Source organism: Chanos chanos, chromosome 5, assembly GCF_902362185.1.
Source record: "Chanos chanos chromosome 5, fChaCha1.1, whole genome shotgun sequence".
NCBI lineage: Eukaryota > Metazoa > Chordata > Actinopteri > Gonorynchiformes > Chanidae > Chanos > Chanos chanos.
In genome coordinates, this window is record NC_044499.1 from 41,213,276 (window position 1) to 41,233,314 (window position 20,039).

At 44.2% G+C, this 20,039-nt stretch overlaps 1 protein-coding gene across 2 annotated transcripts in view; it reads right to left on the reverse strand.

Annotated features, from left to right (window-relative positions):
* raraa (retinoic acid receptor, alpha a) overlaps positions 1-20,039 on the reverse strand; it is a 66,565-nt gene that overhangs the window by 14,275 nt on the left and 32,251 nt on the right. The window contains exon 1 of one of the 2 annotated variants that reach the window (XM_030773901.1): positions 14,048-14,225. The exons of the other annotated variant lie outside the window; for it this stretch is intronic. Coding sequence (XP_030629761.1) covers positions 14,048-14,225 — 178 coding nt within the window. Of the gene's footprint in view, positions 1-14,047; positions 14,226-20,039 lie in introns of those variants that run through there. 2 annotated transcript variants of the gene reach the window in all.

Consider the following 20,039-nt stretch of genomic DNA (forward strand, 5'->3'; position numbering starts at 1 on the left):
CTGGATTCAAATACAGTACAGGTGAAGCTGCAACTGATTCCATGCCGGTAAAGATGGTATCTTTATTGGTTCTCTGGAGCGGCTTTTTAGAAACAGAATGGAAGACAAGATTAGAAGCAGGTTATACACTCATCCACACTCACAAACAACATTCATCAGAGAGCGAGCGAGGCAGTAACGACAAGCGAAAAGACAGGCAGAAGGACAAATGCACTCAGAGCACCCACTTTATCAGGAGGAGAGAGAGAGAGAGAGAGAGAGAAAGAGAGAGAGACAGAGAGAATTACTGTTTGTAACAGTTGTTTGCCATGCCATTAGCTTGGCATTCACTGAAGCCATGTCAACCAAATTAAGCTTAAATTGAGCACACTTACATAACACACCATATTATTTCTCATTAGCAATAACAACCAGACTATCACTTTCCTGCTTTCTCTTTTCTTGTTTTCTCTTTCTCTCCCTCTTTCTTTTCCTTCTCCAGCTCCCCTCTACGATGTAGAATGATTACCCGCTGAGATTATTAAAGGTCTGGCGGAACTATTCATCCTCATTAAAACTACCTTCACTAAATAACACACACACACACAGACACAGACACACACAGAGCTACAAATGCACATGTACAGTTCTTGAATGAGCGTGCACATACACAGTATAGTTCCACACATACAGCTGCAAACAGAACACACTCCACATCACAATGAATAAAGTGAAAACCCAGAGAAATAACTCCACAGACACAAAAACATAAGTAAACATGCCATATATGGGGATAGAGGGCAGACTCCTGACCAGCTTTTGTACCCCGCAGTGACAGGGAGAGTGAGTGAAAGAGCAAAAGAGACAGAGAGGGATAAAGAGAGAGGGGGAAAGAAAGAAAGACAGAAAGAAAGACAGAAAGACAGAAAGACAGAAAGAAAGAAAGAAAGAAAGAAAGAAAGAAAGAGAGAGGACGGACAGAAAGAGAGAGAGCCGGGAACAGAGAGTCATGCCATCTGGGAGAATGTAATAACTTTACACTGTCTAGACAGACACAATTACATTCCAAGACAACTTTTGAAAAATAAGGTGAGTGTGAGTCTGTTTGTCCAGTTCCAAAACATCTTAATGGTTTAATGCACTTTACAGGTACAGACGCACAAATCCTTATTGCGCAGATTAAGGAGATAAAAGACTAGGAGTCAGACAAATGAGAACAATGAATGAAAGCGAAAACAAGAGATCTCCTTAAGTGCATCCCCATTTCTCTCTCATTAATATGCAAGCAGCTGAGTGAGATCCACATGGCTATGACAGAAAAGAGAGAGAGAGAGGTAATGAATTTCCTCACGTCCAGCCCAGTTCTCCTTCTTCTCTAAAGCTGGTTTATGGGTTCAGGTCTGGGTTATACCCCCCTTTAGCTTCCATTTACCAAACACGTCCAGCAGTTTAAGTCCCTCTCTTTCTCTCTCCGCCGGCCTCACCCATCCCCTTTCTCTGCCTTTCAGGGAAATTTGGTCCATTCTTTATTTCTCCATTTCGGTCATTCTTTTCTCTTTTCCCTGCCGAGTGTCTCTCTTTCTCTCCGTCATTGCTGGGTTCAGGCCTGGGTGAGTCTCATTTAGCTCTTATTACCAAAGCCACAGAGCCCTGGAAGGTCCAGCTGGGACGGGTATTAATCAGATTTGGGCATTGGTTAAGAGGGGCTTAAATACGTTAGAGACATCTCAACTGGCCTGTAGGGAGGGTCACTGCTCTCTGGTGTGTCCACTCCCGACTTACCAGTCTCTCCTGTTTCTATTAGATTACACACTGTCTCTTCCACAGACAGAGCTCTCTAAACATTCTTTGTGTGTGTGTCTGTTGTGTGTTGTGTGTGTGAGTGAGTGGGTGAGAGGGATAGAAGGAAACAGTCAGTAGTTAGAGGTCTGCTCTGCGACAGCCATTAGCACAAATCACCCAGACAAGCAGCAGCCCATATCAGCCATACCAATCCCCTGTCCTGACCAGCTCAGTCATTAGTACAGCATCAGAGCTCAAACACACACACACAGTCTCTGGCCACAGAAAGGACTCATGACTGCTGTGTGACTGGAAACAGTTGGCTGGTCAGATGTGAGACAGCTTGAAAAACGTTGACTGATGCACAATTCAGCTTTCATTTCTGAAAGGAGTCACCTGAGCATTGAGTCTGCTCTGGTCAAAATGCAGGAGTAAAGTGTGTGTTCAGTACACACACACACACAAAACATCTCTGGCCTGTTAGCTAACTGATGCTGAACACGGTGAAAACAACTCTGTTTCCTTCTCTTTAGCTGTCTATTCCAGTCCCTCTTTCACTCTCTCTCTGTCTGGTAAGGTGGGTTTTCCAACAGAGAGGGAAGGGATTAAGAGATTCCCTACCCCCATGTGCCTCCTGTTTGTCTGTCTCTCTCTCTCTCACACACACACAAAAAACGCACGCATACACGCGTGCACACACACACGCACACACAAAAACATGTATGCATACACGCGCACACACAGACACACACACACACACACACACACCTGCATATGGATGCCCATGATGTTGCTATTATCCCAGTTTGTTTACAGAGTGTTTTTACAATCTCCTGCCTGCGTCAGTTTGCTTCCACACACACACAAACATGCAGACACAGACGTAATCTGCATCTGTGCGCATGTAGCCGGTGTTTCACGGTCACTCTCAGAGTTGGTGTTGAAATAGTAATGGGGCGTGAAAGCTGATGTAAATCAGTGAAAGCCCAGCTCAGCTCTGCCCCTTTTCCACACGCATATTTTCAAAATGGGGATGCAGACACTCCAGCTGTGAATTTCACAAAACATTCATGTATGATGAGCGCTCGGACACGCACGCGCGGTGAGGCACGCGGCCGAACGTACAGAGCGGGTTTTATGTGAGGACATTCTCTTTCTCTGCAAACCTCCAGCGCACAGTGGATATTTCCAAAGCAATGTCAAACAGTCATTTTTCTGCTCACCGTCTCCATGTAACAGTCCATTTCACATGAACATCAGTGTATCAGTAAAACAGGTCATCAGCATTGCAGCAATCATTTCACCAAGCTCTTCCTTGCACGAAAAGAAAAAAAAGAACAGATTTTTTTCCTCTTCTTTGGGATGGACATAAATTGCCCTTGGCATGTCCATATGAAACATAAGGTGAAGGTCTTAGGGGCTGGAGGAGCTCTCTAATCTTAGCTTCAGGTCTCAGATGCATTAAGTTACATATAAGGCACACGGGGCATGAATTATTACTGCAGCCGCCAGCTTCACTATAAATAGTTCATCGGCCACTTTAATTCACCATCATTTATGTATCTCGATGCAGCGTCTGAAAAGTCTATGCACGAACGCATGCGGACGCCAAGCAAAATAGCGTCTGACGAACAATAAACTTCGTCTTTGCAAAGGCATATTTGATTTGGGGTAGCTGAGTTAAACAAACAACCTCACATGACTCTGAAGTGGTTTTGACTGTGTTAACGTACATTTTAAATTTTCATTGCCTGGGGGCGAGGTGAGGGAAGCGTGTATGTGTGTGTGTGTGTGTGTGTGTGTGTGTGTGTGTGTGTGTGTGTGTGTGTGTGTGTCTGTATGTGCGTGACAGACTCCTCTGCAGGAAGGGGGGATGATTGTTCAGTGTAGCAGACTGTAGGAGAGGAGGTGATTCACTCCTCCTGGCTTTAAGACGAGAGTAAGCGAAGAGAACCAGAGGCGTTTTATCACCCTCTTCTGGCTTGAATCAAGTCTCTCTATACTCCCTCTTTCTCTCTACCTTCCACCCCTCCGTTATTGCAGTCTATACACATTGCGTCCCTCAATGCGCCTGGCTTTCCAATTGTTCCTGCTTATACCCAATTAAATAGCATTCGCTAACACACATACACATATACTCGGGGAGCAACTTGGCCTCTATGTTGAGGTAAAAGAGCCACAACAACAAGTTTTTGCATTGCTATATTTCTCCTCTCTTGCTCTAGCAAACCCGGAGAGGGAGCGTTGGGAGGGGGCGCCCCAGCTCTCCACCCTCATTGTTAGAGGTCACTGGGTGCAGTATGCGTATGTATGTTTGTGGAAAAAAGAGAGAGTGTGTCCATGAATTTGATGCCAAAACACGCCACCTCTGGGAACATCAAAAGTATTATCTCCACATACATTTTCAGAGATCCACTCATCAAAACACATTCGTATTTTAAGGTCATTCGTATTCACTATGGAGACTGGGTAAGAATTGGGGGGGGGGGGGGGCAAACAAAAAAAAATTACACAGCTGGATATTAAAAATGCAAACGCTGCCAATACCACGTGAATCACAGTTCTCTGAGAAATTACACACACCCCTCACACACGTCCGGTTACGTGAAGTCATGCAACTCGCACCTTTCCAAGCAGCGAGTCACCCTTTTCATCTCCTACCAACTTTTACAAAAGAGACGATAAATGAGAAATAGAAATATCAGTGCTGATATTTGCTTTGTGTCTTAAAGACCTGGTTACTGGAACTTTCATCATCCTGGTTCCTGCAACCAGGTCAGCGTTTGAGTCACAGACAGACGGGGAAAGAAAAAAAAAACAAAAAACACAACACTAAGTCAGAGAGAGGGGGGGGATGAATATTTAAAAAATATGTGGAGGCAGGTTCAGTCCAGACAGAAGCCGGCCTGATAGGGGCTTGGTTGGGAGGACGGAAGCCTATTTAAGAGTCGGTCAGTGGGCCATTACGGAGTTCAAATGACCTTGCTGCACCCAAACAGACAGCCAGCATACCTCAAATAGCCAGACGGCGAACAGAGCAGATTAAGTGAATATGAGAGCGTGTGCATGTGTGTCCATATGTGCACATGTGCGTCTGTACACACGTGCACACGCAAATACACACGTGCATGCTCATTTTATCCTCCGTTTACGTCTTTGCTCTTCTCTCTGTTCTCCTCCTGTTCAGTCTATTCACCTTTGACATTCCTTACTCTTCCTCTCATTCTTTGTCTCTCTCTTTCCTCCCCCTCTAAGGCCCCCCCCCTTCACATTCCTCTCTCTCCCTCTCTCTCCAGACTTCCCAGTTGGCCCAGTTAGAGTAATCACTGGCTAGCAGCACTGGCCCCATTTGAGTGCTCTCTCCTCTCAGTTGGACACATCTACACTACATTTCCCATCATCTTCCTGGCCAGGACAGTGTGAAACGCTCAACAACTCACCTCAACCAATCATACCGCATGCATGCACATTCAAATCATAAAGAAATGGCAATGGAAAAAGTGAATGGATTGGAGAATGCGTGAGGTGTATGTGTGAAAGAATCAGACAGGATCTACCTTCAGCAGACACTCATTTCCTGTTCAGATCTCAGGGCTTTAACTCTCCCCAGGGACTTAAGTACACACTAGGGGTTCACATCCTGTCGTATGATAGGTCAAGTAGACCTTGAACTCACACACACACACACACACACCCCCTCCACAAACACATGCAGGCCTCCATACAGAGAGCAATTGTGAACAAAGTCAAATATGACTCACACAAAATGTAAACACACGCACACACATTCACATGAGCATTCAGGTTTGGACATCATGCCAAGTGGTTTCTCCACAGTTCAGCTTAATTCTTTTGTATTATTGAAGTTATACAAATGCTGCAAGCAGTTCAGCAACTTCGCACTCACACAAGAGATTCAAAGACAGTGAGAGTGAGACTGTGGGAAGAGTGAGCTGGATGTGCGTGCGTGTGTGTGTGTGTAGAAATATGATGAGTGAGCTCTCTCTGGGGAAGTAGATCAAATGGGCCAGGCTCAGAAGGTCAAAGGTCCTGCAAGGAGCTTCAATACCCAATACCTTCAATCAAGCCAGCAGGATTTGAAGATGACGCACGCGTGCACGCACACACACACACACACACACACACACACACACACACAGTCTCAGCACATTCCCATGCACCTCCCTTCCCCAGCCGGCATAAGTGGACAGGATTCCCTCAGTGTCCCCTGCTGAAGTTCTCTTCATAAATTAAAAATGAGAGTAAATCCTTCACATGTAAGTACACACTTACATGTGCACATCTCCTAACACAATAGTGCAGTTAGCATCTTTTACAGTGAATATAGTCCTGATTATGGTCATGCTGGTTTAGATGATCACACACACACACACACACACACACACACACACACACACATACACATACACACACAGAGGATGCGTGTACCACAACCATGTGGCCCACACAGTAATTACCTACCGCTATAGTGACCCATGACATCTGTGGGGGACGTGCATTACACAGCGACGGCGGAATAAACAACCCATTAAAGAATTAAAAAAAACGACCAGAACATGTGTGTTTGAATATTATCCACTAGGACACTTTACGGTAATGGAAATAGTAAAGTGTTCTCACTAAGCACAACGAGAGAGGGGGAGAGTTTAAACAGGATAAAAAATGTCAGCAGATCGTGCTGAGACGCTGAGGCTCCACATAGAGCGTCACTGATGGACAGGTGAGTAAAACAAGCCAGAAGGAAAACAGAACTGTTAAAGATCATTAAGCTTGATCTCCTTATATGCGTGTGTGTGTGTGTGTGTGTGTGTGTGTGTTTGTGTGGCAAAGAGATGAACACACATGCCTGCACAGTAACAAGCTAAATGGGACACGGATATAGGTCATTGTGTACCAGAACCAATTTGGCTACCAGTCTGTTCAGAGAGCTGGAACTCAGCCAACCTTCCCTCTATCACACAAACACACAGGCCAGCTCAAAACCAACAGGCCAGTCAATCCCAGTACTGTGTCTCGCCCTCTCCCCGCAACCGTTTCTCTCTTCATGTCTTTCCTTATTCAAGTCTCTTCACCAGCACTGTCTGACGCTGTCCGCTTGTCTCTCTCTGTCTCTCTTCACCTATACATTTGCCTGCCTCGCGCCCTCTGCACATTTCTCCAACCACAAGTGGGAGAAATCTGCTCTCATGCCCTTTGCTCTGCGAGGGGATATCCTGTGTCTTAATTGATCTAGGCTGTCGGGTGTCTGACCTGTGAATTATTCTGAGCTGAACTTGCAGCTGAGACGGGGAACGGTAAGCCTCTCCCAGCGCTCCTGTATAAATCACTGGTTAAAACAAAACACAGCAACATGCAAATCACAATGCGGCTGGAAAAGCACGTAAGGGAACTCGTTTCAGTGAGGTCGAATTCAAAACAAGTCTTCTGTGTGGTGTGTTTCTCTTTCTCGGCGTGCCAGCACCTGGACTCTGTTTCGCTCACCTGGAAGAAGCGACGGAGCTACGGTTAGTCAGCGCTTATGCAAATTCGCTCCTGAGAGGAAAAGCAGCGGCACAGCCAAACACAGTCTTCACCGCTGTGCTGTCACCCGGGAGAGGACAATGACGCGTCTCTTTTTCTCTCCTCGTCACCTCTTTCCTCTTTATTCTTCCCTCTTTCGCGGCGAGGTACTTTAAATGAACAAAGGAATGGGCCTGTAACCCTCCCCTGATCAATGCATCTCTCTCCCCCCCCCCACCCTGTCTTTCAGCTCTGCTGCCTCTCCAAAGCAAGGCCCTAAGACTCGGAGCCAAAGCAGGTAGAAAAGAGAGAGAGAGAGAGAGAGAGAGAGAGAGAGAAAAGTCCCACACCCTTAGGGGAAAGGAGGAGTGCTCTATTTCATTTATGATCTTATTCACACAGGACACAGGGGGAAGACAATTCTAAATCACATGAGAGCACATTTAGACCTTCATTAAACAACATATACTTATCACACACACACAGCCACTAAAGTCTACCGTATATGTAATGAGGTTGTACCTCTGTTCCATTTTCAAAGCTATTAACAGAACAGTCCGGATATGTGCATGTGTGCGTGTGTGTGTGTGTGTAAGGCAACATCTCCTTCCTTTGTATAACAATCCTAGGGAAACGCACTTGGCTGCTCTTTCTCGTGATGATGTACGAAGGAGCTCTTGTCCTACTGGACACATGAAAGGGGAATTCCTCTGTGCCTCCCACTCTCGTCTTTAGAATCCAGTTCTCTTTCCCTCTTTAGCAATTAGCATTTCTCACTTTATCCATCAACATCTCCTTCCTAACACACACACACACATATACATAATTTCTCCTCTTGTTTTCAGTGTGATTTGTTTTATAGAAGAGGGATGACGCAGCTCATTTCCGGCACACGGCTGTGATTTAAGCCACTGAGAGTCTGGATCAGCTGCTGGGCTTGGCCAGGCTGGCTATATTTGTGTGCCTGAGCTGTGCAGAGCTGGACCCAAAAGGCAATGGCATACAGATCATCAGTCTAGCACAAACTCAATTATCTGGAGAGGATCTGCCCGTTCAGAGCCAAGCCTTTCATTTTCTCATCAATCTCAGATGATTCAACACTCAGAGAGCTATTTCTAAATCAAGCATTTACCATTTAGAGTGTGTACGGCAAAAAAGTACATGTAGCTGCTTCTAATGAGAGCATTTTTATCACAGTGCCTAACAATCATTAAAGTCACACTCATGGTAATACACACACACACACACACACACTTGCTCTCATGTGTAGTAACACACATACACACACGTTCTCTCTCATGTGTAGTAACACACACGTTCTCTCTCATGTGTAGTAACACACACACACACACACACACGTTCTCTCTCATGTGTAGTAACACACACACACACGTTCTCTCTCATGTGTAGTAATACACACACATTCTCTCTCAAGTGCAGTACCACACACACGTTTTCTCTCATACACAGAGACCCAGCTTTAGATGTTGCTGTATAACAGGGTTAATCAATTCAAAGGACAGTAAAAGATATTTCTGATCACAGGAAGTTACAGATACATGTGGGTGGAGGCTGTGTTTATGTAAAAGTCTGGGGTCCTCAGCAATAATAATTTAACAAGTCTCCAATAAATTTGACCTGTGCAGAGGGTATGTAGACAAAAAGAAAGCAAACAAAACACAATACAGCAAAAAAAAAAAAAAAAAAAAAAAAACCCAACAAATATTCAAATCCAGAAAATGTTAATGAGTGTGTGACATACACTTTGTGTTAAGCAGAGATGGTCAGTACATTCATTGGAGACATTTTAACACCAGTCACAGACAGGGGCACCTAGCAACATGACCGTTTCCTGTCTGTGATTCCATGAAGTCACGACATTTAAGTCACATCTCAGTTTAAACACACAATCATCGCCTCTCGTTCTTTATTTGACACTTAAAGAGCAAAAGACCGGGGAACAAAAAAAAAAAAAAATCTATTAAAAACAGAGTCGATGAAAACAGAGGGGAAATGAGAACCAGCTCTTAAACTTAAATACAATCCTTTCACCCGCGTGTCGCTAACGTCGTCAACAGTTGTTGTTTGTTTTTTTTAGGAGCGCTTAACATTACGCAGAAGAACAACAAAGGAAGCAGTTGAAAATGTCAGGAGAGAAGAGTGGAGGAAGACTGTAAAATGAAGTGCTATAGATCTGTGGCATTCAGACCCGTGATGAAGGTGTACTCTTCCACCGAAAACACACCGGGCAGAGAAAAACAATCTCTCCTCTTCTCTACAGTATTTAACTAAAGAGGGTGAAAGAAAGAGAAAAAGACCTGGATTCTCACTCAAGCACAAAAACCTATTTTTTCGCTCAAACTTCCATCTGAGGACGGGACGGCTGAAATAAACTGAAAGAGACAGAATGGTGTGAGGACGGTGAGGGAGAGCGAGCTGGAAGGACGGATACAGACTCAGAGGATAGGTATTGACGGCAGAGCCAGTGAGGCAGAGAGAAAAGGATGACAGAGAGAGAAGATGAGTGTATGTGAGAGAGAGAGAGATGAATAAAGGAGTGATTACAGAAACCAGGCATTATCTCAGACAAGTCTCACCTCACTGCCTCCTCATGGCAGCACTGATTGCAATGAACAGCCTATGAATATTTTACACAAGGGAAACCCTTTACCATTCCTTTATCCCTGTGTGTGTGTGTGTGTGTGTACTGTGCATCTGTGGCAGTGAGAACACAATCACTGATAGTGAGATTAAAGTCTATTGTCGGTGTGTGTGTGTGTGATGTCCCTGATCTCTTCTGAACGACAGTTAATCAATGGCAGGGTGAAAGAGCTCAGTGGCTGCCTCTCATTGGCCAGCTCTTCAGAATAGCCTCCACACAGTCAGTTTGGCCTTTCTGTGTCGCTTCAGTGTCAAACTCTATTTCCTCTGCAGCAAAGCCACTGACCAACGCCCTGGGTTTATTCCACAGCAAACACAAAGCACTGAGCAGTGTGACTAAAGAGCTCTCTGAGTGTGAGTGTGAGTGTGTGTGTGTGTGTGTGTGTGTGTGTGTGTGAGTGTGTGTGTGTGTGTTCAAACGACACAGATAAAGAGACTGACAGCTTTCCACACACCCTTACACACTAAAAGTGATGCCGTCTTCAGATCCAGGCTGTGTTTATAACATCAAAACGACCACAGAGCTCGGGAGCAGCTTCGGGCTAACTCTGTGTTCCACATGTCCAAACTGCAGCCCTACACGCTGACGCACTACCATCTGACATTATTATAGGTCATCCCAACAGGGGCAGCACGATCAGGAGAACCCTGCTGTCCTCAGTAACCCCTGATCTGTGACATCAGAGACAGTCGTGAGCTTTCCTTTTTATTAGTTAATTGGGTGTGTGATTGAAGTGGTGAGGGCGTGAACATGTTGACGGAGCTGTGGTTTTTTTGGCTTTGTGAAAATCTTGCTCTGCAGCTCTTCTCAGGTAATGGAGCTGAACTCACATTACCCCTGCTGTTTCACAAACACAGGTAAAAAGACTACTGTGTGAGACTGCCAGGCAAAGACACTGGGCCAGTGAAGTACGGTTAGGGAACGGTGTGGTAAAACTGACTGAATCACTCATTACCAGATAAGTTTGCAGAGAAGTGAGTAATCGCTCTTTGTTCATGCCGCGGCTAGTCTGTAGTAAGCGTCGGGCATCCTGGTGAGTTTAAACATACAAATGCAGCTTTGGTTTATTTGGGCAGCATAGGCTGCTGTTTTAAACAGCACGTTTAAGGTTGGGATAAGTGCTTCAGCACGCTGCCAGAGTGAACATCAGAGAAAGGCCGCCAGAGTTTCTTCCTCTTCTATAGGTTGCGTGTGCATGCATGCATGGACAGACACACACACACACACACGTGCGCGCGCGAACACACGCATTCCTTTCTAGTTTCTCATCTTAATCAGAGCAGTACGTGAGTCCCACATGCCATAATAACAGAAGAGACAATTACTGAAAGTCTTGTTATGCTGTCTGCTACTACGCACAAGTATGCTCACACATACGCACCCACATACACAAGCACACGTCAACCGTAGAATCCCACACCCCTTTACACACCATCAGTCGCCTGGAACTTTCTTCCTGGTCCCAAAACACACACACACACACACACACAAACGCAAGCTTCCACTATAATTGTACTTAGTAGGGCAAACAATAAAATGCCATCTGTTCAGCAGAGTATTTCTATCCAGCAGAAAATACTTCCGCACTTAAATACCACATGAGTCAGATTAGGATCCCAGAAACAAAACCCTTCAGTCCAGGCCATTAGAGGCAGTAAGGCATTTGGAATGGTGGTCAGGACAGAAATGAAGAGAAGGGGGGGGGGGGGGGGGGGCACTTTGTTGATGCCTGTCTACAAGAGTAATGTTCTGGAAATTAGAAATACAACTTTTAGCCAGAGAACGCTGATTATAACCTTTTGTTACAACTCAGTAAGGGTGTGCAGTAAATACATTTGCATATTTGTGCACAAACACGTAAATGACAGGAAGGATGAAGGCAGGCAGATGGATGTAAAATTCTGCCCAACGCAGAGAAATAAAGAGAAAGAAAGAGAAAGAGAGAGAGAAAGAGAGAGATACCGTGCGTATGTGTGAGACTGTCTACTCTGTCTACGTCTTCTCTGTGGGAAAAAGAGAGAGAAAGCCAAGTGTGTGTATATGTGTGTGACTGTCATGTGAGTGAGAGGGAGTGCATTCCTTCATGCTGGAGCTTGTAATCACTTTGGGGACTCCCACATCAGAGCTGAGGAGCCTGCTATCAAAGATCAAGTGGATTTGATCGCTATCGACCCCTACCAGGACCTGACGCGGGCAACCATCTGACGAGAAAACCCTGACGGGACCACTCAGGGCTCACCCCCTTTTTCTACACAGCAAACTAAATACTACCTGATGACTACCACAAATTTCACCTGTGCAGGATTAGACTTTTAAACCATCCACCCAATGAATTAACCTAGCATTTACACAGACTACAATAAGAAAGTTACAACTGGAAAGAAGATATTATGTTGCCCACTTTGATGCTGCACTGTCCTTCCGCTTTGTGTAGAACATACATGTTGAGCAAGAGTCATGGAGCCATATTTAACAGGGGGCAATGGTAATGATTTTGTGATAAATACATTCTACAGAGCGACTAAAACTGTTGAGGAATGTACTTGAAAGGCTCCAGCTTTTCTTAGAATAACAAATCAGTTGGGACCATTCACAGAAGAGCAGTTGTCTTGCTTTCCCTCAGTCTCACTCATATGCAAAACAAAGGGAGGAGAAAATTGGGATATTCCCCCACCCTCCCTATCAAAGTATGCGACCCCAATGAAAATTCGACCCCCCCCCCCCCCCCACAAAGAGTCTTCTGCTTAATAAAAATGTCAGTGAAGCACACTGCACATTCAGGCTCTTGTTTGTTCTAATAGCATGGATTGGCGCTTAAGAACATTGGGGGTTGTGTATTTGAACCTGTGTTATGATAAAGTCAGAAGGCTTCAGAGCAGCTGAAAGTTCAAAGAGCCTCTTTCAAAGCCTTGATTATTCAACTTCTAATTCACAATTAAAGGGATTTAAAAGCTGCGCTATACACTAGAGTAATGATTTCACAAGGAATCGTATGGAAAATGTATAATGATCAGACAAGGTCCTCTGCATAATATAGGCTACTGGAAATATCTACTGCACATGAGAACCCTAATCAATCCTTAAATATGTCGAGCGCTTGGTTTACTGTGCCAGTCGCGCTGTTTACATCTCTGTCCATATGCCGAAGGTCATGGAATCCGTGACCTGGCATGCCTGAGCGCGACCTTTACGCACACCCTGTGATCAGGGACAAAACTGCAAAGAGCAACGTTCACGCTAAACATTACAAACATGAAATATAACCAACAGTCACCCAGAGCCTCTATTTAGTTTTAAATGCGGCAATAGGAATATGATTACCACAAAAACCCCCAGAAAATATACAAATTCAAATAATATAAGAATATCATACCATCAACAGAATAAGTAGAATATTTTTATGACTGATGCGCAATTAATTTCGAATAGGCTAAGTACGTATTTTCACCCGGCAAACTCACCCAATGAAACGGCTACAAAAAAACCCACAGCCACTTCACTTAACGTGAATGTGAAATTAACTTTGAATAATGGTCCAACAATGCAAAATCTTTACTGAACCATTATCACAACATGACTGAACAACCGTAATTCACGACTAGCTCGGAACGTGAGCAAAAGTACGGCGCGATGCAGATTATTACAACAGTCCAAATCCAAGCCAGCAAGGACTTTGCTGTCCGGCTTGATCTAATTACATTTGGCATGGATTTAGAGACTGGCTTTATTCCGTGAATATTTATATACCCGTGATGACGTTACACAGTTTTCATACAACCTTTAAACCAAGTGTTAGGCTCGGCCAATAAAAGTTCATTTAAAGTACTCATAACTGAGGTTGAAAACACACGGATTATATGGAGACTCTCAGAAAGTGGGTCAAGCAGGAGGATGAATTCTTCGGGATATTCCACAATGCCTAACCAATCGCGGTTATTCACACACAACTGCTCTCCCCCACTCTGAAAATACAGCGGAAAACTTCAATAGCACGACTGGCATTTTCCCTACGCAACACCTCTTCTGTAAAATAAGCACAATAACACTCGCATCGATTTAACAACAAGCAGAAAAGAGTTTCGAAGAAGCCGAAAAGCCACTTACAATGATTGGAACCGCTCCAGTGTTGGTTTCTAATGGACGTGCTGTATGGATGCGGCGCCCCGGGAACGAGTCCTTTCTCCGGAATGAGGCATCCTCTGCTCTGGTTGTAGTAATCCATCATTAAAAACGGGTTTGGGCTGGGATTCAAGCCCACAACGTCCACGCTCTCGTACATCATACGTTTTATTTAATAAATATAAAGTAAACGCGCTCAGAGAGACTCTTTTTTCAGTATGGGGGTAAGAAATGCGTGCACTTCGGCGAGGCCGTGCAATGAGAATCCGTACTACGACCTCTTATAACAGCAGAGATGAAGCATAGGAGTCCACACTGAGAAGATATCAACGTCCAAAACAGGGTCAATATACCAGAAAAGGGCTGTAAAACTAAGAGGACAAAATTCAAGGAGTCGTCTTGGGAACGAGGAATGTAGATTCGTCAATGAGTGGCAAAATACAAGCTGAAGAAATTATTCCTCAAAATAGTCACGGAAAACATGGGACTATGAAACGCAGTTGACTGAAGTGTTATCATTATGTTGAAAAGACAACGACAGGAGTTCCAATCGAAGTGGTGAGAATACGACAGTTGCTTAACAACTTCTGAGAAAAGATGTCCTCGTCAAATGTTTATGTCCTTACCCTGTTCAAGAACTGATCGAACCAACAGCATGCAAAATATCAACTCATGCAACTCTTACATGTACATGAAAGCACAAGGAATATCCAAAATCAAATACAAACGTATGTTCATCTCATCGATGCACAGCAAATCAGAGTAATTTCTCGTTCGCTGAGTATTCCTTATGAAAAAAATCCTTCCAGTTCGCACCCAAGGGATGTAAAGGATTGTCCAGTTCGTCTCTGCTAAGGTTAGACGGTCTGCGCTTTAAACAGTTTTTACCGCCGTTAGTGACGTCTCGTAATGTGTGAGCAGCCTTCAACGTACACCGTATGCAGCTACAGGACTACATATTCCTCCATGTATGTATTTTGTCCCTTGATTTTATCCCTCCGTTTCGTATTAATCTGTCGTCCAACTGTGGTTTCGTTACATTCACCAAGAGCAGAGATATCTTGCCACAAATCCTTGTCGCTCTCACGGTACGAGAATGGTGACAAGAGCCAGCAGCTGTGCTTAAGCCCCACCTACCTCCACCCCTCCCCCAGCGCTCGCTCGCGTTCTCTCTCTCTCTCTCTCTCTCTCTCTCTCTCTCTCACATAGCTCCGCCCCTATTTTAACTCTTGAGCAGCTTCACCAAAACAGAATCAGGATACGAAAACGATATGGTGTTGAAACAGCTACCGAACACTCTTGAGAAATTTGATTGCAGCTAGTATAAATACAGCGTCACGTTTGCATGTATTTTCTGAAAATGTTGGCATATCAGTGTGAAATAAGAATAATTTTTTCTCCGATGACGGATAATTCCTTCTCAACCGCCACTTGGGCTCCTCCTTCTAAACTAATTTGCCCCCTCTCTCGTTCTCTCATCGCTCACTTCTCTCTCCTCTTTTTTTCCTTTGCCCGTCGCTGTCTCGCTAATTTGCCTAATGCTATGCGACTGAACTTTTCTTGAACCCGCGGAAGCAGGCAGGCTCACCTCTCAATGACCCACTCTCTGACACCGATTCGCTCCCCTGCCTTTCTCATCTGACATCATACAAAGGGGTTCCCACCTTGTTCGCCAGCATTACACAACCGCACTCATGGCGAGGTGCGATTTCCCTGAAACAGCACAGCTGATAGTTTCCACAATAAAGTGAGTCAAATGAATGATTCAACCCTACAGGCGACAAGGCCTCAGTTTCAGAAAGACAGGCACCGCAAGCCACAGTAACTGCACATAATAACTCAAGCAATTTGGCTAATTAAAGGTGTTCTTCCACCTAAGTGCACATTGTTCTGTACATGTTCATGTTCCCTTTTATGACCTGCTCAAAATGTTTGAGAAAAGTTTAATGTTGAGGCAGAAATAATTGCCTCTTTCAAGATAAGGCCAAACAACAGGGGTGTTGGGCAACAGAGGTAAACCTGTGGAATGGGTTCAGAGCTAGTCTGATCTTATTCTAAAAGAAACTATGATGTCCACCATGTCTACAAACTGGTGCCCTCTACATCCCTCTCTCCTAAAATGATGAAATGACTGACATTTGTGGATAATTCATTAGTTAAAATATAGGGTGACACACTATTTGCATCAAGGTGTCTGGCTAACAATGTCCAGACCCCGACTGCAAGTGTGCGTGTGTGAATACAGTACCCATGCTGTTTACTCTTGCTGATAAGACAACCCCTACCAAAGTGCAGGACCCACATTCCTGACCAGTATTACCTTACTCCCCATCTCTCTCTTCTTCTGTATTTCTTTATGTCTCTTTCTCTGAGAAATATCACCAAACACAATTTTACAATGGGGAGTCAAGATTTTTTTTAAACATGAGAGCTTGCATTTTTTGTTGTTTCAGTTTCTGGTTTGGAAAAAGATCCCTCCAGTTAAATCTTCTATTGCGTGCTATAAAAAGGCCTGCACTGTTATGTGATGTGAACAGGAGTGAGAAAACGTTTAGATCTATACAAACCAGGCCACAGGTCTCTGTGCCATTTTACAGCCTTGCTCCAAGAACCTTAAGTAACAAGGTGTTCAGGACAGTGTGCTACACACGCGTTAATGTTTACAGAGAGCTATAGGAAACTAAAGCACTATATCAACATCACAGCAGTGGGGAGATGATGTGGAGGTAGGTGGTGTGTGGTGTCAGACACTGCCCTGTTTGAGTTCTAACATGAAACACTAACATGCACTGAGGACCATATCTGCTTTTAAGGGAAAAAAAAAAAATAGCTTTACAGGACATGAATTTGCACCAAAGTAAAGGCCGACCTATTCATGAGCTTGATGCGTGAAACGTCAGAGAGGCTGAGAAAAACGCAGAAGAAGCAGAGAGAGTAAGGGGTACCCTCATTCACGATATCTCTTGTGCTCATAGTGCCATGTCACGGCTCTGCCCCTCCTCCCCGGCTCTGCGCTCTGATTTGGCCTCTTGATTTGTGCTGCATTCAGACACCGGCAGTTACGTAAGAGCCCAGATAACAGGCAGGGAATACCACCGCAGACAAACACAATAACCCTGATTAGTGCCAATCCCACCGTGCCAGGGGCCTAAGCACAGACAGAAACCGGCCGTAAAAAAAAAAAAAAAAAAGAAGAGGAAAAGGGGGATGGGGCAGGAAGAAGTAAGAAAGAGTAAAAGGGGGTTGGGGGGGGGGGGGTATAGTTGAATTCAAAGGAAGTTTATGAGTGAGGGTGAGTAGGGGCAATTGTGGACGGGACCTTCAGGGTGTTGAGCTATTTTTATAGCCCCCTCTAAAATGCTCCACTTCCAGAAGGTGCTGGGAGGCAGTAAAGAGAGCGTCTGTGAGGCTTTATGCCCCTCCACAGGGCAGAGAGATTAGGGCAGATTATAACCTGCCTATTCATGTTCATTAGTTAGTCTTTTTTCACAACTCAACTCGCTATGAGAGGCAAATTTAACATACACACCTTTAGCCATGCATCCAGTCACAAAAATGAGCACACCCTCAAGTATTTTCAATTCTTAAAGAAACATGGAACGGCACAAAAAAAAGTCAAACATGGAACGGCACAAAATATTTATGGTTGTCCTATCTTAGTGAGACCCAACCTAAAAAACAATTACATCTTTTATCGAATCTTGAAGTGACAGTTATATTCATTGATGTACATTTTTCAATCTATCACATTTCTCATTTGTCTTTCATATTTCTTTATAACAATATTACAGGGGCAAATGAAGTTAATGTACTTATTCGTTTAAAAACTGCATGAAGTTCTGAATATGTGGTGAGTGATTCACAGCTGAATATAGTGAATGCTAGAGCGGTGACAGATCAGCTATAAGTACAAATATATCAACAGTAAAACAGAACAACCGATACTTTTTTGGAAGGGAGAACTGCAACCTATTGTGCCTCATAAACAATGGAGCCATTGCAACACCAGCATCTGTGATCAGCTGTCCCACGATGCCTGTGTTCAGTTTCAGTGTTTCTTATTATGCTTTGCTGTTCATATATTAATTAATCTCTTCACACACTGAGCTAAACAGCTCATGTTTCAGCTTTGTGCCAAGAGGCGAACAAAGAAAAAAAAAAAAAAAAACCTCACAACAAAATCGAAGAAACACAATGTTTGGCCAGGCTGTGTAGATCAGAAAGGGCAATGTCTCATACGATCTGAGCACGAAAAACAAGCCAAACAACAACATCAATCAACATTTATGAGTATACACCCAAAACAACATCAAGCCGCAGTTCTTTATACTGTCCAAACAATTTCAGGCCTTGTTTTGAATGTATCTCTTGGATGACGTAATGGGTTCTGAGAGAGATGCAAAGAGAGAGTATGACAGGGTGAGAGAATGAGACACGGTGTGTGTTAGGTGACTGGAAGTCCTTAACTACTGCTGCACTGCCCTTAACAACAAATGTCACCTTTCTATGAATATCCGGCATCTTAAAATGTCATTTTATTCATCTCTAAATGCTCAGGTACAAAGCCAGCATCCCTTAGCTTTCACGTCATTTTGCTAATGTCTATATGTGTATGTCAGTGCTTGCAGAACAGACAACACTTGTGAGTAGTCTCATGTTTCTGTGTGTCTATATATGTGTATATGATTGAATGTCAAAACAGCAGCTGCAAAAGTCAACAGAAAAACTGTTTAACATCAGTGTTAACACAGCGTCAGGTTTCTTTAGCACCAATCTCATTATAGCACACATGGGCTAGGCTTATCCGAGATAAGTCATTCACACTTCTGTTCGGAACCAAAGCCATAGGCCAGGAGGCTCTTAGCCCTCCTGTAGCTCACATACAAGACAACATATTGAGGTGCCTTGTTTCACTAAACACAAAATAAAACTTCCATTTCAATAAGTACTACAGCTTTCCGTGTGGTCAGGGAATGTCTTCCTCTGTTGCCTGGTTACAGGGGTTAATTAAACAGTTCATACCAAAAAAGTGTCATCTTCCGGAGACCGTGGACATTTTAAGACCAAGCGGTGACCTCACACTTTAACACTATATGATGTGACAGTGACGAAACGTCAAAGGAAGTGTCATTAATCTGACGACATCAGTGTCATGAGGTATCATGAAGTGTCATGTCTCTTCAAAATCTCTTTAGTCGGTTTACACATCCATGTGACAGTCTTAGCATGTGTATGTGCCCATGTGTGTCATGAGTTGAACCGTGGTGCAGTCCAGCCTATTGCACAAATACATCACATTCCTGGAAACAATGAACAGTAAGGTTCGACTCAGTGATGACAGACGCAGGTCCATGGCTGCCTAACAGTCCATCGGTACATAAATAAGAGCCCAGCTGGAGTCTGCTAGTGAACATAAAGGAAAAGGACCAATGCTGCATTGGTCTCTAATGGCTGTGTTGGCAGCATCTCTTAAGGTGACCCGCAGAATGGAAGGTCTACGTTTGTGAAGTGTGTGTGTGTGTGTGTGTGCGTGCGTGTCTTTTTGCTCACTAATGCACCCTGACAGCACGTTCAGGCATTTATGGCAGGAGCTGTATCTGTGTTGAGAACTCTTTATGGTGGTCTATGGTCTATAGCAGCCATAACCTGCTGCCCCGCTTCAGTGCCTTCACTATAGACTAACACAACAGCCTCAGACTGCTCTTTATCAAGACACTCTGAGACCATAAACCAAAGACAGGCCCCAGACACACACACACACACACACAGAGAAAGAGAGTGAGAGAGGAAGGGAGGGAGGGAGGGAGGGAGAGAGAGAGAGAGTGAGAGTATACCGTGGAAAAGGGAGAACACTTTGGCAGAAACGTGTTCATCAGTGTCTGTTTTAGAGATGACTCAGTGAGGAAACTACCTTGAGTGCCAGCCGGAGTTAGACACCCAGCTAACCAACGGACCCATGTCGGCTGCAGATCTGACA